At 46.2% G+C, this 15,749-nt stretch overlaps 1 protein-coding gene across 2 annotated transcripts in view; it reads left to right on the plus strand.

The window, feature by feature from the left end:
* Nucleotides 1–471: 471 nt before the first annotated feature.
* The window catches only part of LOC308228765 (lethal(3)malignant brain tumor-like protein 3), a 44,287-nt gene continuing 29,009 nt past the window's right edge, over nucleotides 472–15,749 (plus strand). The window contains exons 1-2 of one of the 2 annotated variants that reach the window (XM_080632325.1): nucleotides 472–550; nucleotides 15,369–15,477. In XM_080632325.1, the coding sequence (XP_080488451.1) occupies nucleotides 15,416–15,477 (62 nt within the window). In that variant the 5' untranslated portion in view covers nucleotides 472–550; nucleotides 15,369–15,415. The remainder of the gene's footprint in view (nucleotides 551–15,368; nucleotides 15,478–15,749) is intronic. The other variant, XM_080632326.1, reaches the window with a different exon arrangement.

Here is a 15,749-nt window from a genome sequence, read left to right on the forward strand (position 1 = left end):
TGGATGAGAGGAAAAAGGAGCTTAACAAATGCAGGGAATAGGGGGGGAGTATTTTACCTGAATCAGTTCATCCCCATCCTGGTGCCAGCCTGCCCCAGAACCAGCTCATCCCAGTGCCTCCCTGTCCCAATGCATTCCAGTGCCAGCCCCTATCCCAGTTCATCCCCATGCCAGTGCCAGCCTATCCCGGTGCTCGCCCTGTCCCGGTTCATTCCCATCCCAATATCTGCCTGTTCCAGAGCCTGCCTGATCCCAGTGCCTTCCTGCCCCAATGCCCCCTGTCCACTGTCTCCATGTCTCAGTGTCCAGTGCCTCCAAGTCCCACTGCCAGCCTGCCCCAGTGCCCGCCATCCCCACACCACCGCCACCCCTTTCCCTCTCAGACCCCGTCCCCATCCCGGGTCCCCGTCCCGCCCTGCCTGCGGCACCGCCTCACCCGGGGCCGGGGCCGCCGCGCATGCGCCGCTCGCTCCGCGGGCCCGGCGGGGCAGGAGTTGTTGCGGGAGTTGAGCAGCGCCGGTCCGCGGGAAAAGCCCGGGCCCGGGCCGCGGTGAGTGCGGGCGGCGGCGGCGGCAGCGCGGGAACGCGCCGGCCGCCATCTTGTGGCGGGGGGCGGCGGGGCCGGGCTGGAGCAGCGGGGTCCGTGAGGGGAAATGGCGCCGCCGGGCTGAGGGAGCCCCGGGCCGGCCCGGCCCCGGCCGGTCTCCTGCCGCTGAGGAGACACCTCAGTGTCCCGCGTCTTGAAGTTGCGAGCGGGGTGGGGAAAGTGTGTTTAAAACCACTATGGAGGGGAAAGTTCACGGTAAAGCGGCGCTGAGGACGCGCTCGGAAGTTGTTCGCGGGATACGGAGCAGAATGAGCACGTATTTACCGTTCCGGGGTGGTTTTTTGTGTCCCGTTTGTAACGGGTCCACAGGAGGTGCTGGAGAACATGGGGGTTACCAGCGCTGTGCCTAGCTCCGGCAGGAACTGCTTGGGAGCGTGGAAACTCAAAGATACTAAAACATAGGCGTAAATGCAGTGCAACAGAAAGATGTTTGGGAGACCTCCCCGAGGGCAGAAAGGGTTGAAAATAGCGATTTTTGCATGAGGGGGGGAAAGAAAGAAACTTCCTGACAGCAAGTTCAAAGGGTAGAGTTAATGCTAATGGAGTTAACGGTAACACAGACTTCATGAGCAGAGGGGAGGCCGGTGCCGGGTAATAGAGGATAACTGCACCATGTTAAAAGTATTGATCAGCGCTGCGGTAAAGATCAGGATAGGACAATCTCAGTGATGTTTGGTGCGTGAAGAAAGGGATTAGGACAGTTCTATTGATGCTCGGTGCCACAAGGAATTGGTTTGGTTTTTAATATGAAAACATTGACTCTAATTGAGCCAATTTTCTCCCAGATAAGTTTAAACCAGAAACAAAACTGCACGTGCTTTGGGCTGTGATTGCGATTAAGGGATAAAGAGCTCAGATCTGTGCCAAGCTGTGTCAGAGCTCTTCGGTTCAGGTGTTTCTGTATCCTACAACACAAGGAAAAGGATGTTGGATGCTGCAGACATCATCGCACACAGCAGTTAACAAGAGCCTGATGTCTCGTTAGTGTTGGTGTTTTGCTTCCCTGCTCTTTTTGTCCCATCTATTTAGATCATCTGTTTCTGAGGGTCTCTTCCTCGGCGAGTGTTCTACTTGGCCATGTAAGATATGTAATAATAATTAGGAGGAGTCCCCAGGGTAAGCTGCTCGATTGTAGTCTTAGAAAGTAATTACAGATGCAGTTAAAGCGGAGAACACTTCTGGCTTCTGCACTCTGCTGTGGGCCTGAAATTGATTGCACCTTCATTGTGAATAATCCCATTAAGGCTGGATGTGTGTGAAATAAATTGTAATTCACCGCCAGGGCAGGGGTGGGAACGGAGCTGGGCTTGGAGCTGCTGGCTACAGCCACCAGGCACAGCTCCTGTTTATATCCATATAGCTTGCTTTTGTGGGGTTATTGCCATAATAAGTAGGTTGCAGGAAGGTGAGTGGTGCCAGGCAGATGTGCTCTGCAGACAGTTCCTGACCCACTGACTTCTTGTGCCCAGGGGTGAGTTTTCTTTGCCTCAGCCTTGCTGTTTGTCTGCACCTTTTACCACCAATTCCTTATTGACTGGTATTTTAAGGCGGTAGCAGGAACGCAGGTCTTTAGATGGACTGTTCAAAGTAGAATTCATTTAAATACAACGTCTGTAATTTTACTTTATAATGGTTGGCTTGAAACTCTTGTTGCTTTATCTGCAAGAGACAGGCTGGCCCTCCCTTATCTCGCTTCTATCTTCATGCAAAGCTTTTAGTCTAAACACTTCCAGGTATATTTTTCAGTCTACACTCCTATGTATAATATGTATATACACACACTTCTAGGTATACATACATTCCATTGGGTGGGGGATATGAATTGGAGGGTGCAGCCCCTGTCTAACCTCCTTGTCCTCTTCCATATGAATGCTGGTATTTGTTGAGAGGTGAAAAGTGCCCCAGGTTGCAAGCCTGACGCTGGGAGCGGGGTAAAGCTTCTCCCAGGATGATGCTGGAGATGTGGATGAAGGTGTGAGTATCATCTCTTCAGCTTTCCTGTGCCTCGCCTCTACACAGAGAGGTGTTGGTGGCCTAAGTCCCATTATCACAACTGCACAGGTTATCAGGAAAACATAATTAAACTGGGACAAAACCAGACTGAGCCCCAGCAGCAGCGACTCTGGACCTTTGTAGTCTTTATGTGGAATAACAAGGTGGTTCTTGAGTTGCAGTGTCAGATCTTCTTCCCCAGACACACACTGTCCCCGCTCTCTCATAGTTTATAATGTTGAATCCATTTCAGCCTTCTCTCAAGCCCGCCTGCACTCATTGTCTGGAGGTAGAGGAAAGGGAAAGAGGTTGCACCATGGGCTGAAAAACAAGATCAAATGCTGCGGGGCAAAAGGACCAAATGTTTACTGTTAATGAAGGCTGAAAGCTCTGACACGTGGAATCCATTGGTGTCGAAGCAAGCAGAGATCCGACCAAGCCCTGTCTGTCCTCATTAGTAGCACTAACAGCTCTGCAGGTGAGGTTTGCGTGCAGATGTGCTCTGCTCAATTTGGCAGATTAGTTCCAGAGGATGGTTCAACTTATTGGTAAAATAGCTCCAAGGAATGGATGTTTTGTTACTAGGTTTAGCATCATTTGGCTCATCTCCTGTTTTGTTTTTTCATTTCTGATTGAATCCAGCTAAATGATGGGATAAAAGTGTGGTAGATCTGAGCAAACAGAGATAGAAGGTGTATTCATGAACCATGCAGGATTTGTTTTGATAACCTTATTTATGCTGTAACTTTTAAACCAAACAAAACACTGGATTCAAGCAAAAGCCATGAGCAGAAGCAGCAGCAGAGTTTGTTCTGGCTGGGTGTGAAGCAGATCAAAGCCTCCTCACTTGTTGCTGCTGTTTGGTAGCAGGGCAGTGCAGAGCTCGGGCCCTGCTGGCACCTCAGATGATCCAAGGCACAGTGTCTTTGAGGTGGACTTGATGGAGATAGGAGTTTTGGGAGGCCTGCAGGCAGGTTCTGTGTCTTTCAACCTACATCAGAATGGCTTTTCAAATAGTATGTGTGGGCTCATCTTGCATTCTTGCTGCTCCGTGTCCCTGTGTGACCTTTTCTTTACTCTTTGCACATAGTTTGTTGGGTTGTTGTTTGGCTTTTACTGCCTCTGATGGTACTTTATGGTGTCCCCAGAAGCTGGAACATGAATTCTGATAATGCTGGAGCAGGGAGAAAATAGCTGCAGGAAACTTAGAGGGTGAGCTACAGTAGCTTCAGCCTTCACTTCCCTTGTGAGTAAGCATATGTGCCCTTCTCAGGGATCTAAGGAGATGCTTCCTTCCCTGTGGTGTCTTCAGGGGATGTCCTTATGGATAGAGAGGGATGGCAGTGTGGTGCAGGACCTGGGAGCAAGAGCTCTGCCCTGTCTACTCCTGGATACGCAGCCTGGGCTCATTTCCATGTTGGTGCTGGAGCTACGTCCACTTTTGAGGGTGGAATATATGTCAATTTGGTATAATGCAGTATTTCAGATGAGAGAGCATAGGACTGGGTGGCTTATGTTGGTTTTGGGGGTGAAGCTCTGGAGCACACACAAAGTCCTTTAGGAAATGAAAAAGGACTAAGCACATACTTAGTGCAGTGTTGGATTGCTAACAAAGGTGGCCCATTTTCTTTCCCCATTCACCTTTCCTGGCTGTGATAAGAATCCAGCTGTACTTGCTGGAACTCCGGATGGGGAAGGAGGGGTGGGAAATGGTGCAACTTGGGCTTTTTTCTTATTATCTGAAAACTGACTTCTCCAGGTGGTTGTTTCATTAGTTCCTTGACTAAGCGCTTCACTTCTTACACTCCCATGATTTTCTAGGAAGATTCATTTTTGACCTGATCCTTTCTGCAGCAGGGACAGCAATATTTTAGCAATTTCTCTTTGTATTTAACACAGAGAAGCATGTGATGCTTAATTGAAAGAACTTGGGATGTTTTTATATGACCATCTGTGCCAGATTTTCCTCTAATTCCTTCATTCTGTTGTAATGCTAAATCTGCAAATAACAATTCCACTGCAACAGTCTCCTAAGCTATTTAGAAAACAAATACCAGAAGAAAAATGTGGTTTGCAGTTTGTGTTGCACATGATGTGTGCAGAACTGGGGCGCTCAGCCTGGCTCTGCCTCTTGACTTTGGCATCAGATGGAGCTGCAAGCCAAGCCTACACTTCATCGCAGTTTTTAAGCTTGCTTCATCGATTCGGTGCACTTTTATTCTCTGCTTTTCTATTTTATAGCTTAAGACTAGTCCTCTTAACGCCAGATGTTTGGGGTTTAGATAATCAACCCAAATCATTCCTCAGGAAATGATGAGTATTCAGAAATGTCCGATGTCATAAAAGTGGCTTCAGAACAGAAGTGAATAAAATAAGCAGTGCAGAGGTTTGACATCCCTCCTCTTTAGTGTTTTCATCAGCTATTTCCACTTTAAGAGCATGTCTTACTGCAAAAGTAACTCTTTGTGCCTTAAACATGTCAGTGGTGTGAGTGAACTTTTAGTTTCGCATTAGAAGAATCACTTCCCCTCCCCAGCACTGCAGTGGTTATGTTGTCAGAAAATAGATGTGCTTCTGTCCCTTGCTTTCCATAAATGAACAGAAAGTGTTAACTCTGTGGGCATGGAGGTTGATTTTGTACCTTCTTTGGCGTCCCTCCCTTTGGACTAGGTCAGGATGCTCTCAATGCATTGCAGAAAGGGCATTCACACAGGGGGGCTGCTTTTCTTCAGCAGCTGACATAACTGTGTGTCCCTGTGTATGTTTGACACAACTGTGTCAAGAAACCAAGAGATAGCAGCTTACAAGCTACAATGTTGGCTTGGGCTTCGTGCTAGGATCAGCTGCTGGGTTTAGAGTAAACTCAAAATGCTGCTGCCTGATCTTATAAATGGATTTAAGTTGTCACAGTGCCTGTTTATTTGTCACCCAGCTCAGCACTACCTAAGCATAATCCATACATGAGCGTGTAGTCAGGGTAACCTGGGAAAGGCAGTATTGTACAAATGAACATGGAAAACTCCCCAAACCCAGAGGAGTTTGTCTTAGTGGTCCCATGGCAAACCTAAGACAAAAAGTGTTTCCTTTTCCTCATGCTGCAAGCGCAAGGCATCCATCTCCTTTCCTAGACCATTTTCTCCCTCTGGTCTTTCAGAGCAGCATTTTCCTTGGTGTGTAGTTACAATTTTTCTCTCTTTTCATGAGAAACAAAAATTAGAAGGAAGTAAAATGGATGGAGCATGGGATTCCTCAGTTCTGAATTGTATCTTTTTCTTTTCCTCACTGACACAGATGGTGGAGGCACTTCAGTCTTCTTCATGCTGTTAAATGCTTGCTGGGGGCTACTAACACTTTCTCTTGAGGCATTGCTACAGTTCCCTTGCAGGGTCTGAAGATTCATTTCAATCCCTGACTGATGAGGTTCCTGGAGGTAAAGCTGTTTGGTTGGGTTTTGGTAATGGTTATTAGTTCAGCCTTGCAAAATATTGCTTGCCTGAGGCCAGGAGTAGGTTTTGATGGGTGAGTCAAGTGTCATCAGTCACCACCATAGCAAAGGACAAGCAAATGACTTTTGTGTCTGAACGGGTGAGTGTACAGAGCAGGTCCTGAGAGCAGATCATTTGTGCCCTGCAACAAGTCATGAAATACTGTTTGTTTCTGTTTAAATTGCTTTGTGGTTCTCACTAAGGTCAGACTACCAGAACCTGGGCATGCAGCAGGCTCTAAATGCCAGCTCACTGTGAGTGTACATAGATTACACTGAAGTGACCAGCTTTGCTCGGTTTCCCACTTTGTTTCAGGGAAGAAAGGTGATTTGGAAGTCGGGTATTCCCAGAACAGCACAGGATCAGATGGTTTTCTGGATGCCAGCTGCTTCTAAAGTGGAATTTTGCCTCCTGGTACATGGCAGCTTAGCCAGAAGGGCTGCAAACTTTAGTGGTGTTGCTTGATTTATAGTCTTTGGGTTTATTGCACCGTTGTGCTTCTCACATACACCCTCATATAAAGACACTGAAATCCTTATGTCCTTGGAAATGAACCTGATATTTCCTGAAATGGGATTTCTGGTGAAATGTTTCCTTCCCATTAGGTCTGATGGTGTGTAGAGAACTACAGCAAGCCGCCATCCACCCATTTAGCCTTCATTCTTACCTGTTTGTAGGAACTTGCACATTCTTGCTTGCTTTTCTTTTTGTCTCCTAACTAAGGCAGGATGGATGTGAAAAGCCATTGCTGGTTTTCTGCACTAGTTATGAAGCAGTTTCTCAAGGCTGCTGTGTGGTTCAGCAGCAGAAATGAGACCAAAACCTGAGTATTTCCAACCTCCTCTGCCTGTGGGTTCCCCATCTAAGGTGCAGAGGTCTGAGTGGGAGCATCACCTCTGCCAGCATGGTAGTCATTGCTCATTGTGTACGTCTGAAGCTGTGACTGAATGACTCTGATGAGTTTTGCTCTATGTTCTCTTGTGTTAATGTTTCTGAGTCTTAAAATGTGAAGGATGAAAAGCAATCACAGAGAGGGACAAATGGGGAACATTCCTCCCTCGCTACAGCTCTTCTAAATGTTTCAGCTTAGTTCTGCTGTCTTTTTAATTGCACAGTTTGCTTCCTTTTATTGGGCTATCTTGATTTTAGTGTAGATTTTACTGATTCAGAGCGTTGTAAGGAAGGTAATTTCTTTATTATATATGGTTTTAGGGGGTTTACTGGATTTATAAAACACAGGAGTGGAAAAGGCCCATTATTGTATTGGGTCTTCTCTGGTTAGTACAAGATTATTTTCTACATTGTGATTTTTGACGGTTTTCCAGGCCCAGTTTTAAGTCAATTCTACAACTTAATTACTCCAGTCCAAATATCTTCCAAACTCCTTGTCCCAGAGGGAGCTCTGTAAATAGCCTTGGTGCTTGAGCTTCCTTAAAGCCTGAATGCAAAGAATAACATCTAAAAAGTGATGGCTTTTCCTTTGCTGAAACTGGCAGTAAAACACTGGCTACAAACAAGGGTTTATAGATGTGCATCAAACACTAATGGATGGAGGCTGCAGTTGTTCCATAGCACCCTCCATAAGGCTTGTTTAGTGGGATCCATGGCTGTCCCCACAGCCGTGGCACGGGTCTGGTCTGTGCATGTAGCCAAGGACACAGGGTGCGGATGTTCTGTGCTTGAGGTTTGGTTAAAGCCGTTGGAAGCTGAGCTGGTGCTGCAGTGAGTGCTGCTCTGCTCCAGCTTCCACCCTCCGGACACAGCCCGTGTGCCACTGATCACCATCATGCAGGATTGTGAGTAGTTGGGATTTTATACTCTGGGGGAAAAGGAGGAGCTCCTCCTCCTTCTGATACCCAAAGATCCTTGACATTGCAGTTTACAAACATCTGCCCTGCTTTTGACCCAGTTAAGATCCTCAAGAAGAGCTGTGGTGCTTGAGTTAGAGCTGCAGGCATGTTCAAACAGCGTTATTATCCTACATCAGCTCTGTGGTTTTGCCTTTGGCTGCATTAAACACACACTTTCAACCTGTAGGTAGAGGGTCAAGCATATGGAAGGCAGAGCGGGTTGCTCTAAGCCCCTGTGTCCAACCTGGCCTTGAGCACTGCTGGGGATGGGGCAGCCACAGCTTCTCTGGGCACCCTGTGCCAGTGCCTCAGCACCCTCACAGGGAAGAGCTTCTGCCTAAGAGCTCATCTCAGTCTCCCCTCAACACCAGTGGTTTTGCTCATACTGGAAACTGAGTCGAGCTGACAGCTGAAGGGAAGGTTGTGAATCTTGTTTTTATTATCTTATTTTTTAAACAAGCAGTTATGTTCTGAGAGTGTAAATATTCCGGCTACATTTAAAGAGCAGGAACGTACAACTAATTTATGGTCAGAGTTTGGTTAATGTCTACTGCAGAAAACAGTTGAGTAATTGGCTATGGGGATCCCATGCAGCAGTAGGGCTTTTAGTTGAGTCTTCTAATGGAGCCCATTAGTTTATTTGCTGGGATGCAAATGCAGTATGTGGAGCTTAAGCGTTGTAAGAGCTTTACAGCATTTCTAGAGCAGTGCCTTGACAGTGCAGCAGTATAGAGGGACGTGGCAACAGCCGTTTGATGCTGCTGCTCTCCTCCAGGTTGTACAGACTTGTTGTTTGTACATAGCGTGTGAGTTTGTGCATCCACCCAGGTAGTTATGTGTCTGTAATTTAAAATCCTGGTGCTCTTCATATCCAGACCAAAGCTCCTGCTGAATCCAGAGATGCCAGGATTGGCAAAAACATCATAGAAATCAAACGACTGGTTCATCTTTTTGTCCTCAAACTGCACATCTGCTTAATGCTCTTCACTTTCATTCCAGTTAAATAGCATGGACAAAATACAAGTTTTAATGTTTTTCCCCTGTCTTTTGAAGCAGATACTGCTCTGAAAACCCCTTTGTGAACTGTAAACAACAGGCCTGTTTATTCTGTGCCTCTTTTCTTTTGTTCTGTTTTGTTTTCACACCCCAGTTTTCTTTCTTATCATTAAATAAAGAGCCCAAAGATTAAGCAGAAAAGTGGAACAGGATTTCTCAGAGAGATTCATCAACATTCCGACAGAAGGCTGCGATACGTTGAATGCCTTAGACTGAGCAGACGGACGGCATTGGTACCTTGCCTGGTAGCAACATACAAGTAAGAAACCAAGGAACAAACGATGCAAGAGGCCACCCTGCCCTTGGCATCACAGGATATTTGCAGTATAGTCTGTGGTTGCAAATAAAAGTCACGCAGGGAAAACACTTTGCTTTAAACAACTGGGTTGGCAATACTGAGAAAGTGGTGAAGTGTTAGTGCTGGTTTAGGCTGGTGATGCTCTCTGTCCCCTTCTCATTTCTTGCTCAATTGATTTCTGAAGGCGGGAAGTGTTTTAAGTAATTGTTTTCTGCTAATAGAAGTTATGGGCCTGATCTTCCTCATTCTCAGTAATGTCCACACAACATAGGCATGAAATCCCATTAATTTCAGCCCAGCATGAGAAAGACATTTTCTCTGAAAGGCAAATGTTCTCAAGTTGTGGGGTTGAGTCTTTAGGCTCTCTTCGTGTCAGTAATTATGGGTTTGCAACTTCTGACAGCTGTCTATATCTTCTCTATTCATGATAGTGACGAATACAGGTCTTGTGTAAATCAGAACCAAGGTCTCATGGTCACAAACGTGGTGTTCTCTGTTAGAGGAGGGTGAGTGACTGTTGACTGTTTCCCAAATTGCTTTCAACTGTTATTTCAGTTTGATTGCACTTCTGATGGCTGAAAATGAATGCATAAAATTACCCTCCAGGCTGCAAGTTCTGAATCTCAGACGGGAGAAAGATTAATTTCAAGTGAAATAAATTGGAGCTGAAGGGACTTGAGAGCTCTGAAAAATCTGATTGTTGGTATTGCATCAGGCATGCAGAATCACTGGTTTACACTCCCATAAAACTCATGGAATCATGGAATGGTTTGGGTTGGAAGGGACCTTAAAGCTCACCCAGTTCCAACTGCCTTCCACGGTTCCAACACCTTCCACTAGACCACCACTAATGTGGAACCGGCTTCACTGGCTTTCTTGGAGGTCCTTTGCGTGATCATTTTGCAGTGGCCTAATTTTTGCCCTGTATTAAATCCAAGTCATTATACTTATGCTTCTTAAAAGAGCTTAATAGTGTCTTGCCACATGTTTTCTCTTAAACAGCAGTACCATTCCTTTGCGGAAGCAGCTTCCTGTGTATTGATTCCTCTTAAGAGTAGAGAATCAACAAAGCACCATGTTATTTATTAGACTGAAAGACACCAGATAACATTGTATTTTATATTAGGTATATAAGAGCACTGAGTACCACAGGTAGAAAGATTTAGCTGAAATATGGTAACTGCCTGCACAGGAAACTGCTGCATTCTTAAGATGCCAAACACTTCTTTTTCCCTACAGAAATGTCAGACACTTTTTTTGCTGTTTAATCCTTTTCCCCCTCCCTTCCTGCTGTATCCCAGTTCTTGCATGCACAAAGATATTTTTGCTTAATTCCCTTCAAAAAAATCTCAAGAAAGACAGATTTTTTGTATGGATTTCATATTAGCAACCGTGCTCTGTTGAACTCTGCTGTGTAAAGGAAGGTGCAGTCCTGATAGCATAGTTATGCCTTTCCAGAATGTAGGAATGAGGGAGACTGCCTTGAACAGTCCTGGGATGACACTGGAGGTTGCCTCCATGGTTCAGCCAGTCCTCACCATCAGATCAGCAACTGCTCATAAAGATATTTGTTGTTTTTCTAACACAAACTTATAGCTTCTGGTGCTGGGCTCCCCCAGTTCATGTGGCTGCAGGGACACCATCACATCATTAAAGGAGGAGGTAACAGCCTGTGTCTTGCCTGGTTCGGGCTCAATCAGAACAGGTCGTTTTATGCAGAGCCTTGTCTGCTAATCCAGAGTGACACTGGCACCTTCCCCACCTCCAGCTGTGAGCTCTGCTCTGTGTGAGCTCTGCTGCTTAATGACACTATTTATGACTTAATGACACTATAATAACACTATTAATGACTAATGCTCTAGAGATGCTCCTTCCACTGCCCTCCTGCTTGTGATGCTGAGCTGTCCTTACCAGCCACAGCACCCCAGGGACCTGCACCCCTGTGCTGCTGCTCTGCCGGCATTTGAGGAAAGCAGTAGGTTTCTCCTCTAAACTGGATGGTCTCCTGCAGGAAACTTGGTCCATTTGGAATTCTCTTTTCTCTGCAATGGATTGTTTCTCTTTTTGCTGAAATAAAAACGATGCTCTGTCTCTTCAGGGCTGCAGAAGAAGAAGGGAGCTTTTTAGAAGCAAGTCCAGCATCTTTGAACCTTTAAGAAATACAGTTTTCAGAGAAAGAAAAGGGAATAGAGGGAAGAACATTGGGGATAAGGCTTTGATAGTGTGCTGGAGGCGGGAGCCTGAGCTCAGGAAGCATGCAGAAGTAGAGGAAGGACGGTGCTTCTCAATACAATGAGGAGCCTGCTTCAGAGGTGAAGCAAATGCTTTTCAACTGGGTTTAGCAGGTTTGAGCAGAGTGAATGGCTGAGAAAAGATCTCGGTCTAATCGAGTGCTGTGAATAAAAGCTCTGGAGCAGAGCTTGCTAATGCAGCCCACCTCTGACTTGTCTCTTTCAATGTGGAGTTCAGTAGCTCCGTGTTGCAGGCAGTAGGATCAAGGAGGGAGTGACCTTTAGAGCTGTTTGCTCATCACAGAGGTGACTCTTTCATTTATTTATCTATTTCTCAGTGCTCGGTTGCGTTTGCAGATGGGAACTAATAAAAGATGCACACTGACGCTATTTGACACACTTTAATCATTTTAGCTGGACAGATGAAGTGTTCCTTCATTGCCTGAGATTTCATTAACCTTAAAGGATGTGAATCTGAAGTCTGTTGCCAATCATTCCTTTTCCATAGCTGCCCCACGGTGTGAGTGCTTCGCTGTGTGTGTACAGGGTTGTCTTGTTCTGCATCTGAGTTTACTCTCAGCCTGCAGTAGGACAAGGAATATGCAGGGATGGGCTGAGCTGGAGCAGAGCCTTCACGGAAGGTAACCTACCCCAGCAGCTCATGGAGGGTTTCCTAAGGGTCTAAACTTTGGGGAGCTGGGACTGGGAGCTCGGACACTGCAGTTCCTGGTCTTACTTACTCCTGGTACATGTCACCTACCTACCTGCTGCCTGTGGCTTTTCTCAGGCATATTTCTAGGTGTCCTGTGTTCAGCTGTAACAGTTATTTTTCTCCTTCTTCATAACTGGTGCAGTGCTGTATTGTGGTTTCAGCCTGAGAACAACGCTGATGACACACTGATGGTTTTGGTTGCTGCTAAGTAGTGCTTACTCCGATCAAGGACTTTTCAGTCCCATGCTCTGCCAATGAGGAGGGACACGGGAAGCTGGGAGTGAGCAGAGACAGGACACCTGACCCAAACTAGCTAAAGGGGTATTCCACACCACAGCACGTCATGCCCAGTATAGAAACTGGGGGGAGTTACCCAGAAGGCCCAGATCACTGCTCGAGTCGGGCTGGGTATCAGTCAGCTGGTGCTGAGCAGTTGTATTGGGCATCACTTGTGTTCATTGTTTGTTTTCCTTTTCCCTCTTAGTTTTATGTTCTCTCCCCTTGTTATTTCCCTTATTAATGGTAGCAGTAGTGGTTTTGTGTTATACCTTAGTTACTGGACTGTTCTTATCTCAGCCTGTGGGGGTTACATTCTTCTGATTCTCCTGCCCATCCCATTGGGACCAGGAACGGAAGGAGGAGGGGAATGAGTGAGCGGCTGCGTGGTGCTGAGTTACTCCTGGGCTTAAACCACAACACTAGGTCATTTGGGAATGCTTGGTTTGGATTTAAAGACTCTCCCTTCTGTCTTTGAGTCAGGGCCTTTCACTAACAAGTGGTACTGTGCGAGGAAGAACTTCACAAACAATAAAACGCTGCTTCTGAGTGCTTGCTGTTCATCAACAGGCTCTGCCTATCCCTGCATTCCTCTGCTCCTCTGGGAAGTTCATTTCCCACCAGACTGTCAAGTGTCACTGGAGAAGGGTTGGGAACTGCTTGGCCTCTTGCAGCTCCAGATGCTCGCTGTGCTCTGACATCCTTAAAGCCCAGCCAGCACCAGCTGGGAGACGTATTGGACAAGTTCTCCACTGGAATGTGACATCTCTGTCAATGGCTGGGTGGTTTCTGCTTGCACTGAGATTTTAGGGAAGTTGCTGTATGCCATAGCTGAAATAAATACAATGGTGCTGTTTTGGACGAATTTGAACCATCAGAGCAGAGGTTTGGCTTAAACTGCTTTTCTGAGGGTGTTTCTCCTGATGTGTTCATCAGAGGTCTGGGGTTTATAAGGGGAGCACATGCAGTGCAGGTAGAATTAATGTTGTTTTCCTTCATGGACCACAAAATGTATTGCTGGGGTAGTTTTGGGGCCTGTTGGTGGCACTTTGAGGGAAAGCTTTGTTGGGTGTTTCTGGCTTTTATTGTTACTTAATGCTTTTTAACTTATATTCAGCCACTTCTTTTTGTCCCATACCTAGTTGCTCCTCAGGGAATCCTGTTCCTTCCTGCCCCCCTTCCTAGCCCTTTCACTCCTACTTATTTGCTTGCTTTCTTCTCTTAACCTGCAGCTCTGTTTAAATGAGTTTGGACTGTTAGAAATCATTACCGAAGCAGAAGCCGTAAAAAGTCTTTCAGCCTTAGCAGTAAATGCCAGCCCAACCAGCTTTGCTCCTGCTGCTCCTGACACTTCTGCTGCCTCTAGCACTGGTTTGGAAGGTGAGCTTTTTGCTGTGGGAGAGAATATTGTTTCTGAAACAGCTTCTAGAAGCAGGTCTGACTGAAAGGTGTGTTGTGTGATGCTCCAGATGCAGCATGGGGGGTGAGTCACTGTCTTACTGCCAATATTTAAGGAGTAGTTAGAGTGAGCGTAACTACTGTGTAGTCGTAACAGTACCTGGAGCAGAGGAATGCAGGGATAGGCAGAGCCTGTTGATGAAGTCACTGCGCTCGCCTGTGTGCAAGGGAAGTGTGGTTGGTTGTAGAAGTGATCTGGACTAGACTGTTGATGAGGTCAAGCATCCCTCTCATGTTGAGTTTAAACCTATGTCCTGGCATCTCTTGAGGGGGTGATTCTGGGACGTTGGTTCAGGTGTGTTCCATAGATGAGTGTGACTTCTACTTGAGCAGAGCTCTTCAAGCGCTCTTGGTTCTTCCAAGTTTTCCCTGTTCTGTCTTTTCCCTGCTTGGAATCACTGGTCCCTGACAGCACAGGAAGAGGCTTTAAGTTGTGATACGGGCAGGTATGCGTGGAGTCTGTGTGCAGGCAGCCTCTCTGTCCAATTCCAGCCAGGACCATCTGACATCCATATTCGGCTAGAGGGAGCAATCAAATAGAAATGAATAACGTCAGTTGTCGTAACAGAATGAGTGCAAGTGCTGGGAGGGAGACTAAGGAAATGGCTTTAAAGAAAAAGCAAAGTGACTCATATCTCAGTGTTCTGGAGTGTGGGGGGATTTGTCTTCTAAAGTGTTTAATGGTGCGTTCAGAACTGGATTGATCAAACCAGTGCACGCAAGCACTGCCACTGAATGCAGAACAGGAATGACGCGTGTGAAGGAGCCACCATGCACAATTGGCATGTCAGGTTACTTGAGCATCAGCACAGAGCAAATGCCTGGTAATGGGTATCACTGTGTAATTTGCATTAGGAAGAGCTCAGATCATAGGAGAAAATAAACATGAATGAGATGCTGGAGTTATTCCTTACATTTTCATGTTTTCATTCAGATGAAAGATTGCCATAGATCCCTTGCTAGATGTAGAAATAATTGTTTCTGTTCTCCCATCAATAATGTGCTGGGTTTGGAGGCTGCCTGTGAAGGATTTTCCCATGCACAAAGTATATATAAAGGCAGAAGTTTTTCGACTTAACCAACCATATTAGAAGTATTCAAGCAAGATGGACTTGTTTGACATTTGTCTTTTAAGGGAGAGAGTTACTAGGAATAAAGAACTATAACAAGATTTGTAACAGTGTCCTGCTTCTAGCCTTGAGTTTATATCCTCCTTTAGCACTTGTACAGGAGGCAGGTTGCTCCGAACTGAAAACGTTACAGATCAAAACGGGTTCACTCTGCCTCTCAATGAGCTACCAAGGGTCACTTAATGAAAGTTTGCAAGAGACTTTGACAGGACTAATTGCATGAAAGGTGCTTTCACATTCTAATGTAATAGTTGTCTGTCTTTGCTTCTGCAGTGCCCACAGAAGCCGTGCCCTCCTCTGGTTTCCAACCCTGTGAACCAATGGATTGCTTTGGGAATGGAAAGTTCTGTACTCAGATGGGCTCCCAGCAGCACAGGGACAGGTAAAAAAAAACAGATTCTTCCTGTTCTGTGTTTGAAAACATTTGAAGAGAACATTGTGTTAGAGGAAAGTGTTGCTGTGAGGAGAGTGAAGTCCTCAGAGCAAGTGTTACAGTGGCAGAGCTGCCAGTCACCTTCCTCTTTCCCTTGAGGCTCCCTTGCCTGACCAAGGGAAGCTCCTCTCCAGAGCTCCATCCCTGTTTCTCTTCACAGCCTGCAGAAATGCTGGCTGCCTGCTTGATGCCTCAGTTCCCCACCTTACAGATAAGGATGA

This window comes from Psittacula echo (genome assembly GCF_963264785.1).
Source record: "Psittacula echo genome assembly, chromosome: 21".
Lineage (NCBI taxonomy): Eukaryota > Metazoa > Chordata > Aves > Psittaciformes > Psittacidae > Psittacula > Psittacula echo.